This window comes from Manacus candei, unplaced genomic scaffold (genome assembly GCF_025592945.1).
Source record: "Manacus candei isolate 608988 ecotype Guabito, Panama unplaced genomic scaffold, ASM2559294v1 h1tg000028l, whole genome shotgun sequence".
Taxonomy (NCBI): domain Eukaryota; kingdom Metazoa; phylum Chordata; class Aves; order Passeriformes; family Pipridae; genus Manacus; species Manacus candei.
This window is the reverse complement of record NW_026138076.1, coordinates 5685857-5701947: the sequence shown is the minus strand read 5'-3', so window position 1 is coordinate 5701947 and position 16091 is coordinate 5685857. Positions and strand designations below refer to the sequence as shown.

General features: G+C 41.0%; 1 protein-coding gene and 1 long non-coding RNA gene across 9 annotated transcripts in view; both read right to left on the bottom strand.

Moving 5' to 3' along the window:
* Positions 1-16091, bottom strand: part of TBC1D1 (TBC1 domain family member 1) — a 105589-nt gene that overhangs the window by 73103 nt on the left and 16395 nt on the right. The window contains exon 1 of one of the 8 annotated variants that reach the window (XM_051789926.1): positions 911-1141. The exons of 6 other annotated variants lie outside the window; for them this stretch is intronic. In XM_051789926.1, coding sequence (XP_051645886.1) covers positions 911-940 — 30 coding nt within the window. In that variant the 5' untranslated portion in view covers positions 941-1141. Of the gene's footprint in view, positions 1-824; positions 1142-16091 lie in introns of those variants that run through there. One more of the 8 variants, XM_051789927.1, reaches the window with a different exon arrangement.
* LOC127472239 (uncharacterized) lies at positions 5970-15470 on the bottom strand. Its single transcript, XR_007904932.1, has 2 exons — positions 15378-15470; positions 5970-6291 (listed from the first exon to the last, which is right to left on the bottom strand). It is a non-coding gene; the product is annotated as an uncharacterized LOC127472239 (long non-coding RNA).

Here is a 16091-nt window from a genome sequence, read left to right as displayed (position 1 = left end):
AACAGAATAAAGCAAGTCTTTCTATTTGAGAATCTGAAGAAAGGCAACACAGTCACATATCAAGCACTCCCTCTTACTATCTTCCCAGGGTAGGTATTTCACCTGTTAAATAGTCAGGAACAGGGATGTAGAAATAACTTAGCAATGGACCATTTACACCTGGCAAAACAGAAGGGAGAACCAGGATTTATGTGGTCTGTCTAGCGGTATTATAATAAAGTATTTTTTCCCCAATTCTTGCCTGTCAGCAAGCTGTTTCACACACTTGTCCTCTTCTACGCTTTCTATTGTGCCTCAAGACAAAATATCATTTACAGCTCATTTAAAATTTAGAATGACTGTTACTTTGGAATTTTTTTTAAGCATCAGCCAAAACTATATTCTAGATTTCTTCAACCATCTCTACTGCTTTGCATCGATACCTAGTTTCACAGTTACAGTGGAAAATATTATTGAAGCCCTAGGCACACAAAAAACACGTGCATTGTCACAGAAGTAAGTCTCCCACTAAAAGCTAGCTTACTCTTCTTCATAAATTCAGAGTATGACAAAAACCAGCAAAAAAGTCCAAAACAAACAGTGGGAGTGCTGTTGCACATTCTCCAGAGTACTTCTGTGAAGTTTTAATTACAGCTCTCCCCTTCTGCAGATCCGCAGCACGGTAGAACAAGTCGGTCAGACCCGCAGCTTCGCTTTTAACCCTCAACCCAAGCCACGTCTGATAGCAAGCAGTCTGACTTACTGCTCACTTCGAGTGCTCCTCCTTTTCCCTGCCTGAGCAATACGGCAGGGCTCTGCTCCCTTCCCAGAGATGACTGACTTGCCTCGAAATCAGACGCGAACATCTGCAAACTCTGAGGCTGGACTTTACTTCCCGAGCGCGGAGGGCTGCGGGCGCCGCGCCGCCTACCTTGGCCACCCAGCTGAACAATGGTGACATCCTACGGCCTCCGGCGAGCCCCGGCTCCGGCCGCTCCTCATGCGCCGGGAGAGGAGCCAGCCCGCCCGGCCTCCCAGAGTTTCCCCCACGGCCACGGCCGAGCCCCAGCCGGCGGGACTGCGAGCTCGCCGCGCCGGGGACGATGCCCGTGGCGGCGCCGACTGAGCCGCGGGGTGGGAAGGGAAGGGAGAGGAAAGGAAGGGCCGGGGCCGCGGCCGCGTCCCGCCCCCGCCGCGCTCCGCCCCTGCCCGGACGCCCGTTCCCGCCGGGCGGGAAGGGAGCGGGCTCGGGAAGGGAGCGGGCTCACCCTCCGGCACCGCGCCCGGGAACGCAGACACCCGCCCGCGGCCGCGCCGCGCTGACCGTCCACGTAATTCGGCGCTGACGACAGGATTCGTAACTAAAACTTTCTGGGAACATCCTGGCATCGAAGTCATGCCTGACATTAGAGGATCGTGCAAAAAAAAAATCATCGGAAACCTCTGTGAAATGTTACTCTTCCAGTCAGGCTCGCCATTCGTGTTAGCTAATGGTATTTGACATCACACACTAGCAGCTCTACTTCCAGAAATCAGACTGCCATAGAAGAGAATTAAAACACCTATATGGTAGACGCATGTTTCCCGCAGGTCAGGGGATGTTCTTTGCCACCTAGCCAGGAAAGGTACTCATTCCCGTTGTTGCTCCGGCTGAGCTGCCTGTGAACACACTCCCCTACTCAGTGGGTGTGGGGCTGCCTGAAAACAACTAATTTTCCTCAGTTTGGAGGAAGGGCACAGAACTAGGAAAGAAAAAAAGGCTTGGATTTCACAGGAAATAATCCACTGGGCCCAAAACAAAAAGCCCTTTATTTTCCACCCCCTCATAGAAACAACATGAAGAACTAGATTTGCAAAATCGTAACAGAAGAGCATAGAGTCTGTTCTGCACTTCTTCGCAATAAAATTCAAATGCTCAAAGTTAGATGTTTAAGTGCCAAATTCAGCTCTTTTCTTTGCCCAAAGACAGTCATCAAGACAGCTACTCTGTTGGGAGAGTGCCTTGCATATACTTACACACTTACAGCTAGTGGAATCATCTCTGGGTTTAAAGCTGACACTGCTCCACTAGTCTATGTTATTAAATGAAAAAAGGAGGAAAAGAGCAACTCCACACACATGGGCTGGGGAGAAGGAGAACCGATCTTAGAGCTCACCGAGGCAGAAAAGGGGCAGTTTTGGCCCCTGCCACAGACTGCATGATCTCGGGTTTAGTTTATACAAAGCAAATAAGACAGTGAGCTGTCAGAGGGCTCTATCACCTCCTAATGCTGCACTGTGAGTGTCCTAGTGCTGGCTCTGTGTCTGTAAAGGGCTGCAGAGAGCTGAGGGGGCAAGATAAAAGCAGTTCTTCTCAGGTTGTACCTAAGCAACAGTTTCTGAAATTAAAACTGTAACAAATACATTTCAGATTTTCATAAAAGGAGAGTAGAGTTTCATTTTCTTATTGTTCTACAGATTAAAGTAGAGATAATTCACAAGGATGGCCAATGGCTTTCTCTGTCACTATGATAGTGGCCATGGACATTTTGATTGCACAGATGTTCTTAGCCATAAGCCCAATAAATATGACCAACACCCATCCTGGTAGTGGTCTCTAAAGGCTTATTGGCATGATAGAGGGAGAAATTATCACTGCTGCTACTGTTCATGATGTATAGAGTACATACATGAATAAATTACATCCGTTCTCAGGGCTTTAAACTTGGAACCTTACAAGAACACTGGAATTATTACAATCTGAAGTACAGACCTGGGTCTGCTTTTATTTCATAAAGCAACTGAGGGCAAGAGCAAGACAGAATGCTCGTCATTATGTGCTGCTCATTGTTATACAGTATATCCACTAATTAGTGGCAGCACTAGCGTTGCATTTTTCTAACACTGAGTGTGAACAATGTTATTTCTCAATAATTATTTCTTCCCCTTTCTCTGAGGGGAAGTATTTTAAGTTTGGCTTGTGTAGATAACTATCTCTCCAAAAATACTATATATCCATTTTAGGTAAATGGAAAAATTCAAGGACAGGGAATAACATCTGTACTGCATAAAGAGTAAGTAGCACTTGACACCATCTTATCTAATCTTTTAAAAATCAAAACAAAACCCTCATTCCTATGAACTGTTCCATGTTATCATGGAAAGTATTAGCAAGATATTTGTGGCTGTTTTTAAATAGTAGCAAGTAAAATACTTCAAAGCCACAACTTAAAGCTTACATCATCGGAAAGTTGACCTTTCCATTTTAGAGACGTCCTACATAAATTTATACATACACAAATACCCCAATTATTTTTCCTCCAACAAGATGCTCTCCATTAAAAGAAGCCATCTGGAGATAAGAAAAGATGAGAGACATAAGGAAATATTAAGAAGAAAGGAGGGTGTAGTTTTAACTCAAAAGAGGAATATTTCTGACTAACTCTCCTCTGATTTCAGCTTTATGTTTAATGGCTGTATCTTTGTGAGTCTTTATAGTATGTCACCACTAAACGGTGTCTCACAAAAATTTGCACTAAGGGTATAGCCGCAACTGTATTACCTGAGAAGTGGCCTCTCCTGTTGCTTCTATGTTGACTCTGGTGATGGTTTTAAAGTAGATCCCGTTCCCATTTAAAGCTTTTTCCTCTGAATTGTATTTAAACATGTTTTGGCAATTACTCTTCTCATGAACCCTCTGTCCATGTTCACAGTTACAAGTTTCCTTTATCTCTTTCCTCCCTGTACCCAACAAGGTCTTCACAAATTCAGGCAGAAAAAGTACAAGAAAAAATATACCTGACAGTAATTATCACTTTCCATTATTTGGCCTTTGTTTAAAAACACACACAATTTTTAACCTTAACTACTCAGTTGTCACCCTTCAGATTTCGTTGACTGTTGATGCAAGATGCAACAAATGATTCATCTGGATCCACCAAAGGAAAAGACTAATGAATCCTCTTGATTTCATCCTATCTAAAGACTCAATCAAGCCTGACTAGATGGCTTCTGAAAAGATAATGTGGTGAAGAAAGGAGTGAGCTTTGTTATTTCTTTTGGCTAAATTGTAAGCAAACCTTTTTCTCAATACAAAATAAAATATTAATCGCAAAACTGAACTACTACACCAAACCAGACCTGCCCAGCCCCTTCATGAAAGACAACAGCAAGACTTAATACCACAGACTGGCAGTGGCTGTCCCCTTAATGTGAAGTCCCCTTAATCCTTAATAGGAGCCCACTGCCCATGCTAGAGATGAAATCCAGCTTTCAACAAAGCAAATAGGATGAGTTTCTCAGTGGTCTCCAGATAGTCAGTGGAAACAGAAATGACAATGTTTTGGATAACTTCCTTAGTACTGTTAGTGAGTGAAGTGTTTCAGCTATCTGCTAACCAGTAGCAAGTATGCAAAATGCTGACATTGGGCCAGTGCCCAGAGATGACATGCAATTCATTCTCCATGTGGCAGATGGAAGAGAACAATTCCTCACCAGATTGCTGGCCACTGACTCAACAGCAGAGCCCTTCCAAACATCTCCTGTAGGTTTAGCTTATATACAATGGTATTTTTGGCCACAAAATTTGTAATTACTAAAATACTTTGATTCAAGTGATATTAGCATTTTCTGCTCAGGAATGAAAAGCAGTGTTGGTAATGGGCTATCTGTCCTCTTTCCTACCAGCAGTATCCCTTCTCTCAGTGTCAGAGCATAAGACCATTACCAGGTGCTGAGGCTCATTTGGGATCCTGCACCTTGGCAAGAGGACTGAGGGATAGCAGGATCTGTGAAGGGAAAGGTGATCGTACGCTATGTAGCAGAGAAGCATAAGAACCCAGGTGATCGTACGCTATGTAGCAGAGAAGCATAAGAACCCAAGGGCTGTGTTTCTCAGCAGACAGTAGAACAAGGTCCTTCTTGGGCAAGTGCTGTCTTGAAGGCAGGGTTAGATCAAGTAGTGTGAGGTCATGAGAGTATTAGATGATAAAACACCTCATAAGACTGAAGTAGCTTTCCTAGTATACCCTGAGATTAGCTCAGTTGGCTAAAACATGGTGCCACTAACACCATGGTTGTGGGTTTGATCCCTGTATGGGCCATTCACTTAACATTTGGACTTGATGATCCTTGTGGGTCCCTTCCAACTCAGAATATTCTGTGATAGTTGGCTAATATTACCTTGAGATTCTTCCCTGTAGGTCTGTTTTGGACAAAGAAGTATTCAGACATTCTTTTTTTAAATTTGAAATAGTCTATCTAGAGAAAATGGGTTATGCTTTTCTTATGCCCTATTATAAGGCAGTTGTGGGTAATAGCAGATGCTGCGATGATCAGTCAGTTATCTTGAATGGAATGGATAATCCCTTAGCATTTGCTTCAGAAAGTTCAGAGTAGAAAGGTTTTGGTGAAGTCCTTAATTAAACAAGGCACCATAGAACATACTAAACAAAGCACGTGGAACCCATCATCCTGAAAAGGACCTCTCTTTGTGTGAGGTTGAGTGTTACAGAGAATCTAGACGGAGAGAAAAGCAGCTCTACCTTCAAGTAGGCTACAGGAAGAGAAGCTGAAAAGAGGACACTTCTAGATGTACGATATCTGACCAAAAAACATGATGCATTCCAAAAACATTGATGCGCACACTTTGGATTGGCAAGCTTTATGTTGGATTGTGTATTTTTTGTTATCCCACAGACAGCAAAATAAAACTTAAAGCTGTCAGGAACTTTACCATGGGTTCTAACTAATTCCACTCAAGCGTAATCCTATGTCTGTATTTGACCAAGATCAAATGTGCACTGTTGAGTGGTCTAATTGTCATCAAATGACCAGATCTCTATAAATGAGCAAAAAACCACAACGTAAATCTGCAGATAAATCTAGGCAGACTTGTGAAGAGATCACTTTGATCTGAATAGTTGGATGCAAAAAACCCACAAGGACAACGTGGCAAATGAGCAATGGGGGAAACTCAGAGCATAGTGGGGAATTGCCACACAGAGACATCAGAGGTTTCACGCATTTATTCTGTTTTGTGATGAGGGTTTTCTGGCAGCTGTGAAACCAGAGCAGGAAGAGTGGAGCACAGGCAGAGCAAACTAGAAAACTGCAGAAGCAGATCACAGAGCTCAGAACAAATGGGGATGCTCCCAATGTGCAGTGACAAACACAGAGTTCGAGCCCTTGAGATCATCAGCTAGGTCTTGACTGTAGCTGAAGCAGCTGGAAGCCTCCTGTTTTTCCTCCCTGCAGGGCAGTACTTTTTGGTCTTCTCAGTGTCACCAAGCTGAGGGATAACTTAGCTGAGCTCTCCAGACTGCTGAGGCGGCTCTGGGGAGAGAGCAGCAGATGCTGGGATGACACACACCTGCACACACACCCTGACACAACTGGATAAACTATAAAATATTAATGATGCAAGACTGCTTATTTTAAAAATCCTCTGACACTGGAATGCGAAAGATGTGAGAATCAAAAGGCCATTAATGTCCCCTGCCAGTAGATACCTGGTCCTGGAAGGACTTTGCACTTTTTTCCCCCAGCCTCCCATTGCTTCCTTGTGGCAAGCACTGACAGGTCTCAGGAGAAAAAAAAAAAAAACTCTTAAAGTTTAAGAAGCATTTTCAAAATGCAATTAATTAAAGGTTATACTTAAAGCTTGATCTTGAAGCTTATATGATTAACTCAAGTTAGATGGGAAGAAAGACATTTCATTTAAATACAGATCTCCTTTCCTTTGTGAAGAAGCACTACCTCACAATGGGTAAAAAATTAAATACACTTCTACTTCCAATGATAGATAAGTTATGTAGTAAAAAAAGTATAGAAAGTGTTGAGGAAAACCAGAGTATGAGCAGAACATGACACTCACATTTGACTGGTTAAAATCAAAACATAATTATAAATTTATCAATTCCCCATGTGCTATGGGAGACATGTATACTATGATTACCTATTTCCATTAAACAGGACTTCACATTAGTTAAGATGTCCATATTCACTTTAGCCTTTTAGAACACTCTAGTAATGAGTAATATAAAATAAGCAATCATGTATGCTTAATTTTACAGAGTTATATCCTAGTTCTTTGTTTACATATTTAACTATAAATACAAAAATAGTCCCACTGTCCTAAGCATATTATTTTGTGTACTTCTGTTGCAACAGTAGGAGACTAGGAAAGTATATTGAGTTCCACAGTATGGAGAGCCATGAAAAGTAGCCAATCTTCTCAGTTCTCCACAATTTACTTAATAAATCGATTTCTAACAGCATTGATTTCTCATAATTTAATTCAGCCACAATCTCCGTAGACAGTATGCAGATTCTAATGGACTTTTACTGCGGTTCACATACTCTAAAGGAACATCCATTTTAGTAAACTGAAAAAAACTCAATAGCTGAAATAAAACTATGTTAGCCCCCAACCCAAAATATTCTTGGTTTTGCTGGAAAGACCTTAAAAATAAGAACTATCCATTCAGGTTTATCTCTCAGTAAGTGTAGGATCCAGAACTTACCTACAGTCAATGGAACTACATTGCAATTCACATATGACGAGCATCTGTGCGTAAAAGCCATTCATTTGAGAAGGATCCAATCCTGCCCCCACTAAAATCACAGCCAAGTTGGTACTATATCCTTATCAATTTTAAACATAGATAACAAAAAGAGGAAACAAATACCATACTGTCCTGTTCTTTTCCAGAATCAAGCTGAAGAAATTTTAATTTCTGTAACATTGTATCATAAGACTCCCTGCTCTGGTGCTCTTGGACAAAACCCCGGCCGGAAAACTGCAGCAGCCTGCTGAGAACTGCAGCAGCCCCTTGCAGTCAAGAAGTGCACTCTGCTGCCCACCCAGCCCTTGACCACCCTTCTCATCACCAGCCTTCCATTTGATTACAAGCTGCAGCACAGTCCTTCCTCAGATATTTCCTATGTAATGTGAAATTGAGAATACCACTGGAACCTACGAATATAATAATTTGCATGTACAGTAATTTTGTATGATGGATATAAATCCGCCTTTTTATTAAATTATCTGGGATTTTTATCTGTGTTGTTCTGCTGGTTACATTCCTTCTCAGCTCTCTTGAAAGTGGAAAGCTTTATCAGCAATGTTCCCTTGCACACACTTTTAATTTACTGTTTTGTATGTCTCCCCTTCCATTTCTTCTCAGGGCTTATTAACCCACTGAGCGTATCTTTGCCAATGATGAGGGCTCTTTTGCTTTTGTGATTTTCTATATTTTTGGCTAAGTCATGTAGTGTTTCAATAACAACAAAAGCCACAAAATGACAATAAACCATCTTTAAAATCAAGATTCAAACACTAACAATCTGAAAAAAGCACTTCCCCATGATTCACTTGGCTTTCCATTCAGAAGTTTGCAGCTCCAGGTTTCATTACAAACAACATTCCACATTTAGTTGTTTTAAGCCAATTCAAAAACACACTGAAAAACGTTTGTAAAATATAACACACAATCTGAGGCTTTTAAAATACAGATGCAGGATTTCTCCTTATGGCTCTTTTGTGGTTTTGATAAAGCTGCATTGCTTCAAAGGGCTCAGGATATACTACTGTAAGTCACCAGTGCATATTTCAGCCACATGTGCTGACTCTGCTTCCGCTCCTCTGCCAGAACAATGGAAGCCCTTACACGCTGAGTCAGCTATCCACAAACACAGATCCACGCAGACCAAATGCAGTCCCTCAGCACAGGTTTTGTTAACCACGTCTTATCACAAAGAATGCTAGGTAGCTGCATCATTTCATGTAAAACTCATGGACTAGGTAAAATTTGGAAATGCACGCATATTTTCGGGAACAAACCCCAAAATATTGTTTGACATGAGGTAAGCTACTGAAATACATAAATAAATACAAAATGAAGTTACAACAAAATAATCATGGGTTCAGTTCTGCCATTTCCTTCCTCCTGGGTATTCTTAGTACCAAGAGGGAACTCTGGCATTCCAGGAGAAACCTGCACACAGCTGGACAGACAGGCTGGACATGTGAACTCTTACTGAACCAATCTGGTAAGTTCAGATACCACTGCAACTCGTGAGTCTGAGCTCACATATTTAAATAAGTTCACAAGCACGAAGACCCAAAGAACAAGTGAACCTCAGAAGTCAGCTGAGCAGGGCTTTTAGAATCATAGAGTCACCTAATTGAAAAAGACCCCTAAGATCATCAAGTCCAACCACTAACCCAGCACTGCCATGTTCACCACTAAACCATGTCCCCAGGTGTCCTGTGCACATATTTTTTGAATGCTTCCAGGAATGCTGATTCCATCAGTTCCCTAAGCAGCCTCTTCCAATGCCTGACAACCCTTTCAGTGAAGAATTTTTTCCCAATATCCAATCTAAACCTCCCCTGATGCAATTGAGGCTATTGCCTCTCATCCTTGTTACCTTAGAGAAGAGACCAACCTCCACCTTGCTACAACCTCACAGTTGTAAAAAGTGACAAGGTCTCCTCTGAACCTCCTTTTTTCCAGGTTGAACAACTCCAGCTCCTCAGCCTCTCCTCACAGGACTTGTGCTTGAGCCCCTTCACCAGCCTTGTTGTTCTTCTCTGGACCTGCTCCAGCACCTCAATATCCTTCCTGAACTGAGGGGCCCAGAACAGGACACAGCACTCCAGGTGTGGCCTCACCAGCACTGAGAACAGGGGAAGAATCACTTCCCTGGTCCTGCTGGCCACACTGTTCCTGATGCAGGCCAGGATGCCATTGGCCTTCTTGGCCACCTGGGCACACTGCTGGCTCATGTTCAGTTTCCTGTCAATCCAACCCCAGGTCCCTTTCCTCCTGGCTGCTCTCCAGCCACTCTGTCCCCAGCCTGTAGCGCTGCAGGGGGTTGTTGTGGCCAAAGTGCAGGACCTGGCACTTGGCCTTGTTGAACCTCATCCCACTGGAATCAGACCAACTCTCCAGCCTGTCCAGGTCCCTCTGAAGAGCCCTTCTGCCTTCCAGCTGATCAACACTCCCTCCCAACTTGGTGTCATCTGCAAATTTGCTAATGGTAGGCTCTATCCCCTCATCCAGACCATTGATAAAGATATTAAACAGGATTTTTAATCCAGAACGTATTAAATTCTCAAATGTACCATTGGTTTCAATTATAATTAATGAGTAGAATGTAGGCCAGCTATAATTAATTTTCCCAGTTTTTTCCCTAACATGCAAAAAGCTGTAATATACAGCCAAACAGTAAGAGCTTAAAAAATAAGAATCAATATTACATTCTCTCATTGTAGATTCACAATGTCATCCCCATACATGTGCTTTGATTTCACTCACAACTCCAGTTAAGAGTCTAATTCAGCTATGTCTCAAGCCAGCATCAAGACTTCCAGAACAAGCTGACATGCCTGTGCAAGTGTATGCACGTAAAAGTCAGGTCACTGAGGGTTATCTGGCTAAGGAAAATTTGTCATATATGTAGTTTTTATATGGCTTGTTGGAAGTGCATAGTCTCAACTTGTGTGAAGGGATTTATCCCAAGACCTTGACAGCCTGTGTTCTGTAACTTGATAAGAAATGTAATAGAAATCTGTGTTTTGTTTGTTTGAGATTCCTGGGAACCTTTCTGACTTTTCCAATCCTAGCTGGCACATGGATAGTCTATTAAACACAAAAACTGAAATAGAAGATAAAAAAAAGACAATTTCATTTTAAAGAAAAACTTGAAGCGTGCCTTCTGCAGTACACAAACTCCCTGCAGAATACCCACTGAAGATGTTCTCCCACTGAAGAGGAAGCCTGCATACATGCAATGCATGGACTCTGAGCTTTGTTGTCCCCTGGATGTATCTAGTTCAGTATGGAGTTAGTAACATACATGTAAATAATATCTGTAAGCCCCACAAGTTTCTAAAGAGAAACTTTTGTCCTTATTCACATACAAGCATATAGCAAGCTCACACCATGACTGAGAGCTAATGTTTTCAAATCTGTCAGATACTCTACTCAGGGGAACTGAAACATCCCAGAACATGGGCTGATGGCAAACATCCCAGTTGAGCACGTCTTGTTTTGTGAATTTTAATACCTAAGAATAAACTCCAGAAACACTTCTACAGACTTTACTTACTGGTGCTTCTTGTACTGCATAGTAAAATACCAACTTGTTCCAACACTTTTACAGGTATTTATTACAAAAATATTGGAAAAAAATCCAAATCCCCCCCAAAACCCCCAAACCACTAGGAGAACCCAAACAGAACTTCAATAGGACAATTTGGAAAAAAAAAGTAAAATAGGAGTAACAGTACTGAAATTCTTATGGAAAGCCCACCAGGATCTTTTAATTGATTTCAACCAGTTTTAGATTAGCCCTTCAGTATCTTCATGATAGGGTGAGGAATTCTCCTATCATGAGGTAAAGCTGTGGAGACTGTTCGCAGTACCTTACATTTGCTCTGGACAGCCACTAAGTGGCACTTAAACACCTCATCTTAAACCCTTGTGAATCTACGAATGTAAGAAGGGAAGGGGGGGAACAAAAGGAGTTAGGTACTCTGGGGACTAATCCCTTTTAAGAATAATGAAATTTGCCTCCTGCAATTAGAAAAACTTCCTAAGGGTCTGACTAAGTATGAAAATGTTATTGGAAGGAATGTTACTGTGCAGTGCTCCACAGAAGCAGAAATACTGCAGAAAGCTCTGCAGAAGAAACTGCTTCCTCTCCTAAATCTGAAGTCCTGCTTTGGGAATCAGAGTGCCTCATTCCAGTGTATCACTGCCCATTATCATGTCATTTTGAAATATGCACTCGTATCAGGAAAATTACAGTATCTCATTGCTCCGCAACTGCAGGTCAAACTGAGGTGGCCCTAACATCATAACACAACTAGAAATATTGCCTGAACTCAGCTTCAGTTAGAGAACTCTGCAGGGACCAGAGCTATTTGTACTTGGAGATGCACATTAGGACATGGTTTTCATAGTTCACAGCGAATCAAAAGTCATGAGTGGCACTTTGTTCTTCTTCAGACTTTAGTACACTATTGCTTCACAGACATGTCATACTTCTATTTGCATTTTTAATCAAGGAAAGAAACCAAATTTTCCTAACAATAGAGTTTAATCAACTATGTTAATAATCTTGATGTTAATGTATTCTAATTTTGTTTGTTGTCTAGTTTTAAAAGTGGTTCTGTTTCATTAAAAATCTTTCTAAATGAATTCATTACAAATACTGGAAATTAATTTTCCCTATATGAACAACATAAGTGTCATTGAAAAAAATCTGAGAATAAAAACAAGCAGAATAATGTATTAGATATTTTAGGTGCTAACCAAGAAGTATCTCAAGCATGGGAAGAATACAGAGATTCTGCTTGCCGCTGTAGGGAGAAAATTCAACTGGAGTTGACGTTGGCCAGAAATGTGGGAAACAATAAAAAGAGTTTTTTCATATATATTAATGACAATAGAAGTATAGAAATATCATTGGTTCGCTACAGGATTAGGATGGTCACCTCACAAACAGGGACAGAGACAAGGCAGAGGTGCTGAACACTTTCTTTGCCTCTGTCTTCAACACAGATGACAGACCAAGGGGGTCTCAGTGCCCTGGGCTGGAGGACCATGACTGTGAGAATGATCAACTCCCAGTCAACCCTGAAACTGGGTGAGATCTGCTGCTCCAGCTGGATCCCTGCAATCCATGGGGCCTAATGGGATTCATTCCAGAATCCTCAAAATGCTGGCTGATGCCAATGCAAAACCTCTCTCGATGATTTTTGAGCAGTCTTGGGAACCTGGAGAGCTTCCAGCTGACTGAAAGCTGGCGAATGTTGTCCTGATTTTCCAGAAGGGCAAGAAGGACCCTGGAAACTACAGGCCTGTCAGTCTCACTTCAGTGCCTGGTAAAGTTATGGAGAAGATTATTCTGGGAAGTATTGAAAAACACTTGAAGGACAACACAGTCATTGGTCACAGTCAGCACAGCTTCATGACGGGAAAGTCCTGTTTATCCAACCTGATTTCCTTTTATGACAAGGTAACCCACTTAGTTGATCAAGGGGATCCTTGTGGGTCTCTTTCAATTCAGCATATTCTATAATTTAAAGGGCATATACATTTTCAGCTTCAAAGACTCAGAAATAAGATTTATTGAGAGCTTTCTAGGCTCTCAAAGAAACACCTCCATTTCAGTTAGCCACAGATTTAGATGTAAAATATACTAGCAGATATTAGCTGCAAGCTCTATTTTACACCTTTGTGTTGAATGTTGCCTCCAGAAATATCAAGAGTTATAAAATTCAACTTTTATTCTCTCTTTCTGTGCAAGTTCTTTATGTTATGATTAGTAGCACAGCATATAACCAACAAAGCAACTCAACAAGCCACAATACATCAGGATTACAAAGAATGCAATTTTTTAAGCACATTTTGCATGTGTGAAGTTAGTGTTGTGAGGTTCTTTTAAAGGTTGAAACAAGAAGCTTGCAAATGAAAAGCATTCAATCAGTTATGCAGAAGGATCAAACTTAACCCAATGCATGAGGAATTACCAGCAGTGAGGCTGTTTTTATGACCAGCAATACATCTCAATTACTGTCACTCTGGGAAAAGTGGGGGGAGGGTGGGAAAGAAAGGAGAAGTCCACATCAACTAGCAATTTCATAGCAAAGGACAAACCAAGTATAAACTGGCATTATCCACTCAATCCTTGTATCAGATCCTCGATGATCAACCTTTAGGGCAGACACACATATTCATTTAAGCCTGTATTTGTCCAGTCACACAAATCATTCCTTAGGAAAATATTTCCCACAGCCCTTCCCATAACTTGATGTCCACAGAGAGGGTAAAAAAAACAGGAATACAGAACAACTGTGCCTACACCGGGCAAGGGAAAGCACTGATTTTACGACAATGATTTTCTACCATTATTCACTTTGACATATAACAGGATAGGAGATTGTACTGCTAAAGTAAATACAGAGGTTATATGTGCCTCTTCTGCTTTGGTTTTCTGCTCCACTACAGTCAAAGAGCCCCCATCTGATGACCTTGGGGGCACAGTATAAATGTCAGCCCAGGGAAGGCAAAGCTCTAACTGAAAAGCTGCCTGCATGGAAAAATAAGGAGCTATTTCAGGAAGGTGATTTTCTCAGTATCATAATTTTTGAATTGGCATCTTCATATTTTAACGTGGATGGCTTGCATTTGTCCTTTAGGGCCATTTTAGAACCTGAAAAGAAGAAAATATAACTGCCTGAACAAGAATGTTCATGTTTAAGTAGTTCCGAGTGAGCACAAGCTTTCAAAATAAACTTGTGAAGCACAGAAAATAGAAAGGTTTTGGTTCTATGAGTCTTGAGGAAAGATGGCTGATGTAGGACCCAGTCCTACAATCTGATTTGTGCCAGAACTGCTCTTGAGTCTGTCAGCAGAGATTGTACTAACCTACATGATACAGCCTTTGTTTATTACTGTATTTGACAAAAGCTATCTTCCCACATTTCACTAACTTAATTACACTGTCCTCAACATGCTATTGTACTGTGAGCCACAGAAACTAGCACTTTATTAGGTAAGACTGATTTTTTAATAAAAACTGTTCTTTTTCAAAGCAGGGTTTTGGATTTGGGTTTTTTTGTTCCTCTCTAATATATGCTTTCAGGCTTTAAATTGCATACAACTATCACTGCACCATGTATCCACAAAATTAATTTAAAAATATCACAACTGTGCATACTTCATATTACTTAGGAGCATTAATTAATTAAACAAAAATAAAACCATGTATTGAATCTACATTAGACTTTCTAACTTGTCTTTGGAGATCGGTGAGGTACATTCAAATTTCCAAAAGTCCTTTAGTCTTAAATTAACTTCAGCAAGCCACAGCAGTGGGTAACTCCAGCAAATACATTGGAATTCCTTTATCGTTAATTATTTTTCTTTATAGTACTGTGCATTCAGCTTATATTTAATGTTGCTATATTAAAATAGTACTTTCTGAACTCTTAATTCTGTATATGCAACTTGGGTTTCTGCACGCATCCTGTTTCTCACTGGGAACTTTTCCACGGGCACAATTCTTTTGTTTTGTTTTGGGTTTTTGTTTTATTTGCCCAGGGCTTTCTGCTGGCTGTGCCTTTGTTTGAAGCTGTAGGACTGACTAGGCTGGAAGGCGATGAGGGGACCCAGTGTGTTTGCAGAGCTCAGACTTTACTACACTACAGTAAGGTGAGCTGAATAACTTTGCTGTTACCTATTCTGTATTTGTAACAACTTGTGAAGCTGAGGAATATAATATTAGTGCTTGGGTAATGCATGGATAGACATAGTCTCTCAATTGAAGGCCCACATTCTTCTTTGAAAACTGTGTGGATTCACCAAATTCTCAAATTTTCACATTCATCTTTCACATTAAGTTACCTTTGAGTTTTTCAATCAAATTTTAAGAATACAGCACCACCAAACTCTAGCAGAGTTTAAGAAGTTGGTCACAGAAGGTTACCTTATTTTTTGGTGAGGGTATTGCTCAGCAGAGCAGAGAGAAATTATTCCAGCTGCAAAAATGAAATAAATAAAGCACGGGATGAGTACCAGAAAGTTAGTGCCATAGTGAGGTTGAAGCTGCAAAAATTGAGAAATTGTCACATGACAGTATTTCATAACACATTCAACCCCTCAGGGGCAGGCTCACTAGTAATTTTAAGATAAATAGGTGCAAATAATGGAAATGCACTAAAAGCCTTCCATTCCCATGATCATAACAGCAACAGACACAAGACTGTAAGAAGATATTTACTAGCACACAGATTGTTTCCTTTATATTTATGTCTTTTTAGGGTAAGGCTACTCCACCTTTTATTTCTTCTCACACAATGCTAGCAAAACAGACTTCAAAGTTGGTGACATATTGTCTAAGTGGCTCTGTGTACAGAAGTCAAGGAAGCCTGAAAGCCTCCCTGTGCACCTCTATCCTCATAGTTCTACTTTTAAGATCTACGTCATTATATAAAGAAAGAACATCAGGTTTCCTGCTGCACAGCCCAATCCCTTTGGAGTACTCCTGGTGCACTCTACTTCCACTACCTATGAAAGCACCAGGAAAAATTTGCCCTGAATTACTTTACATTCACTTTA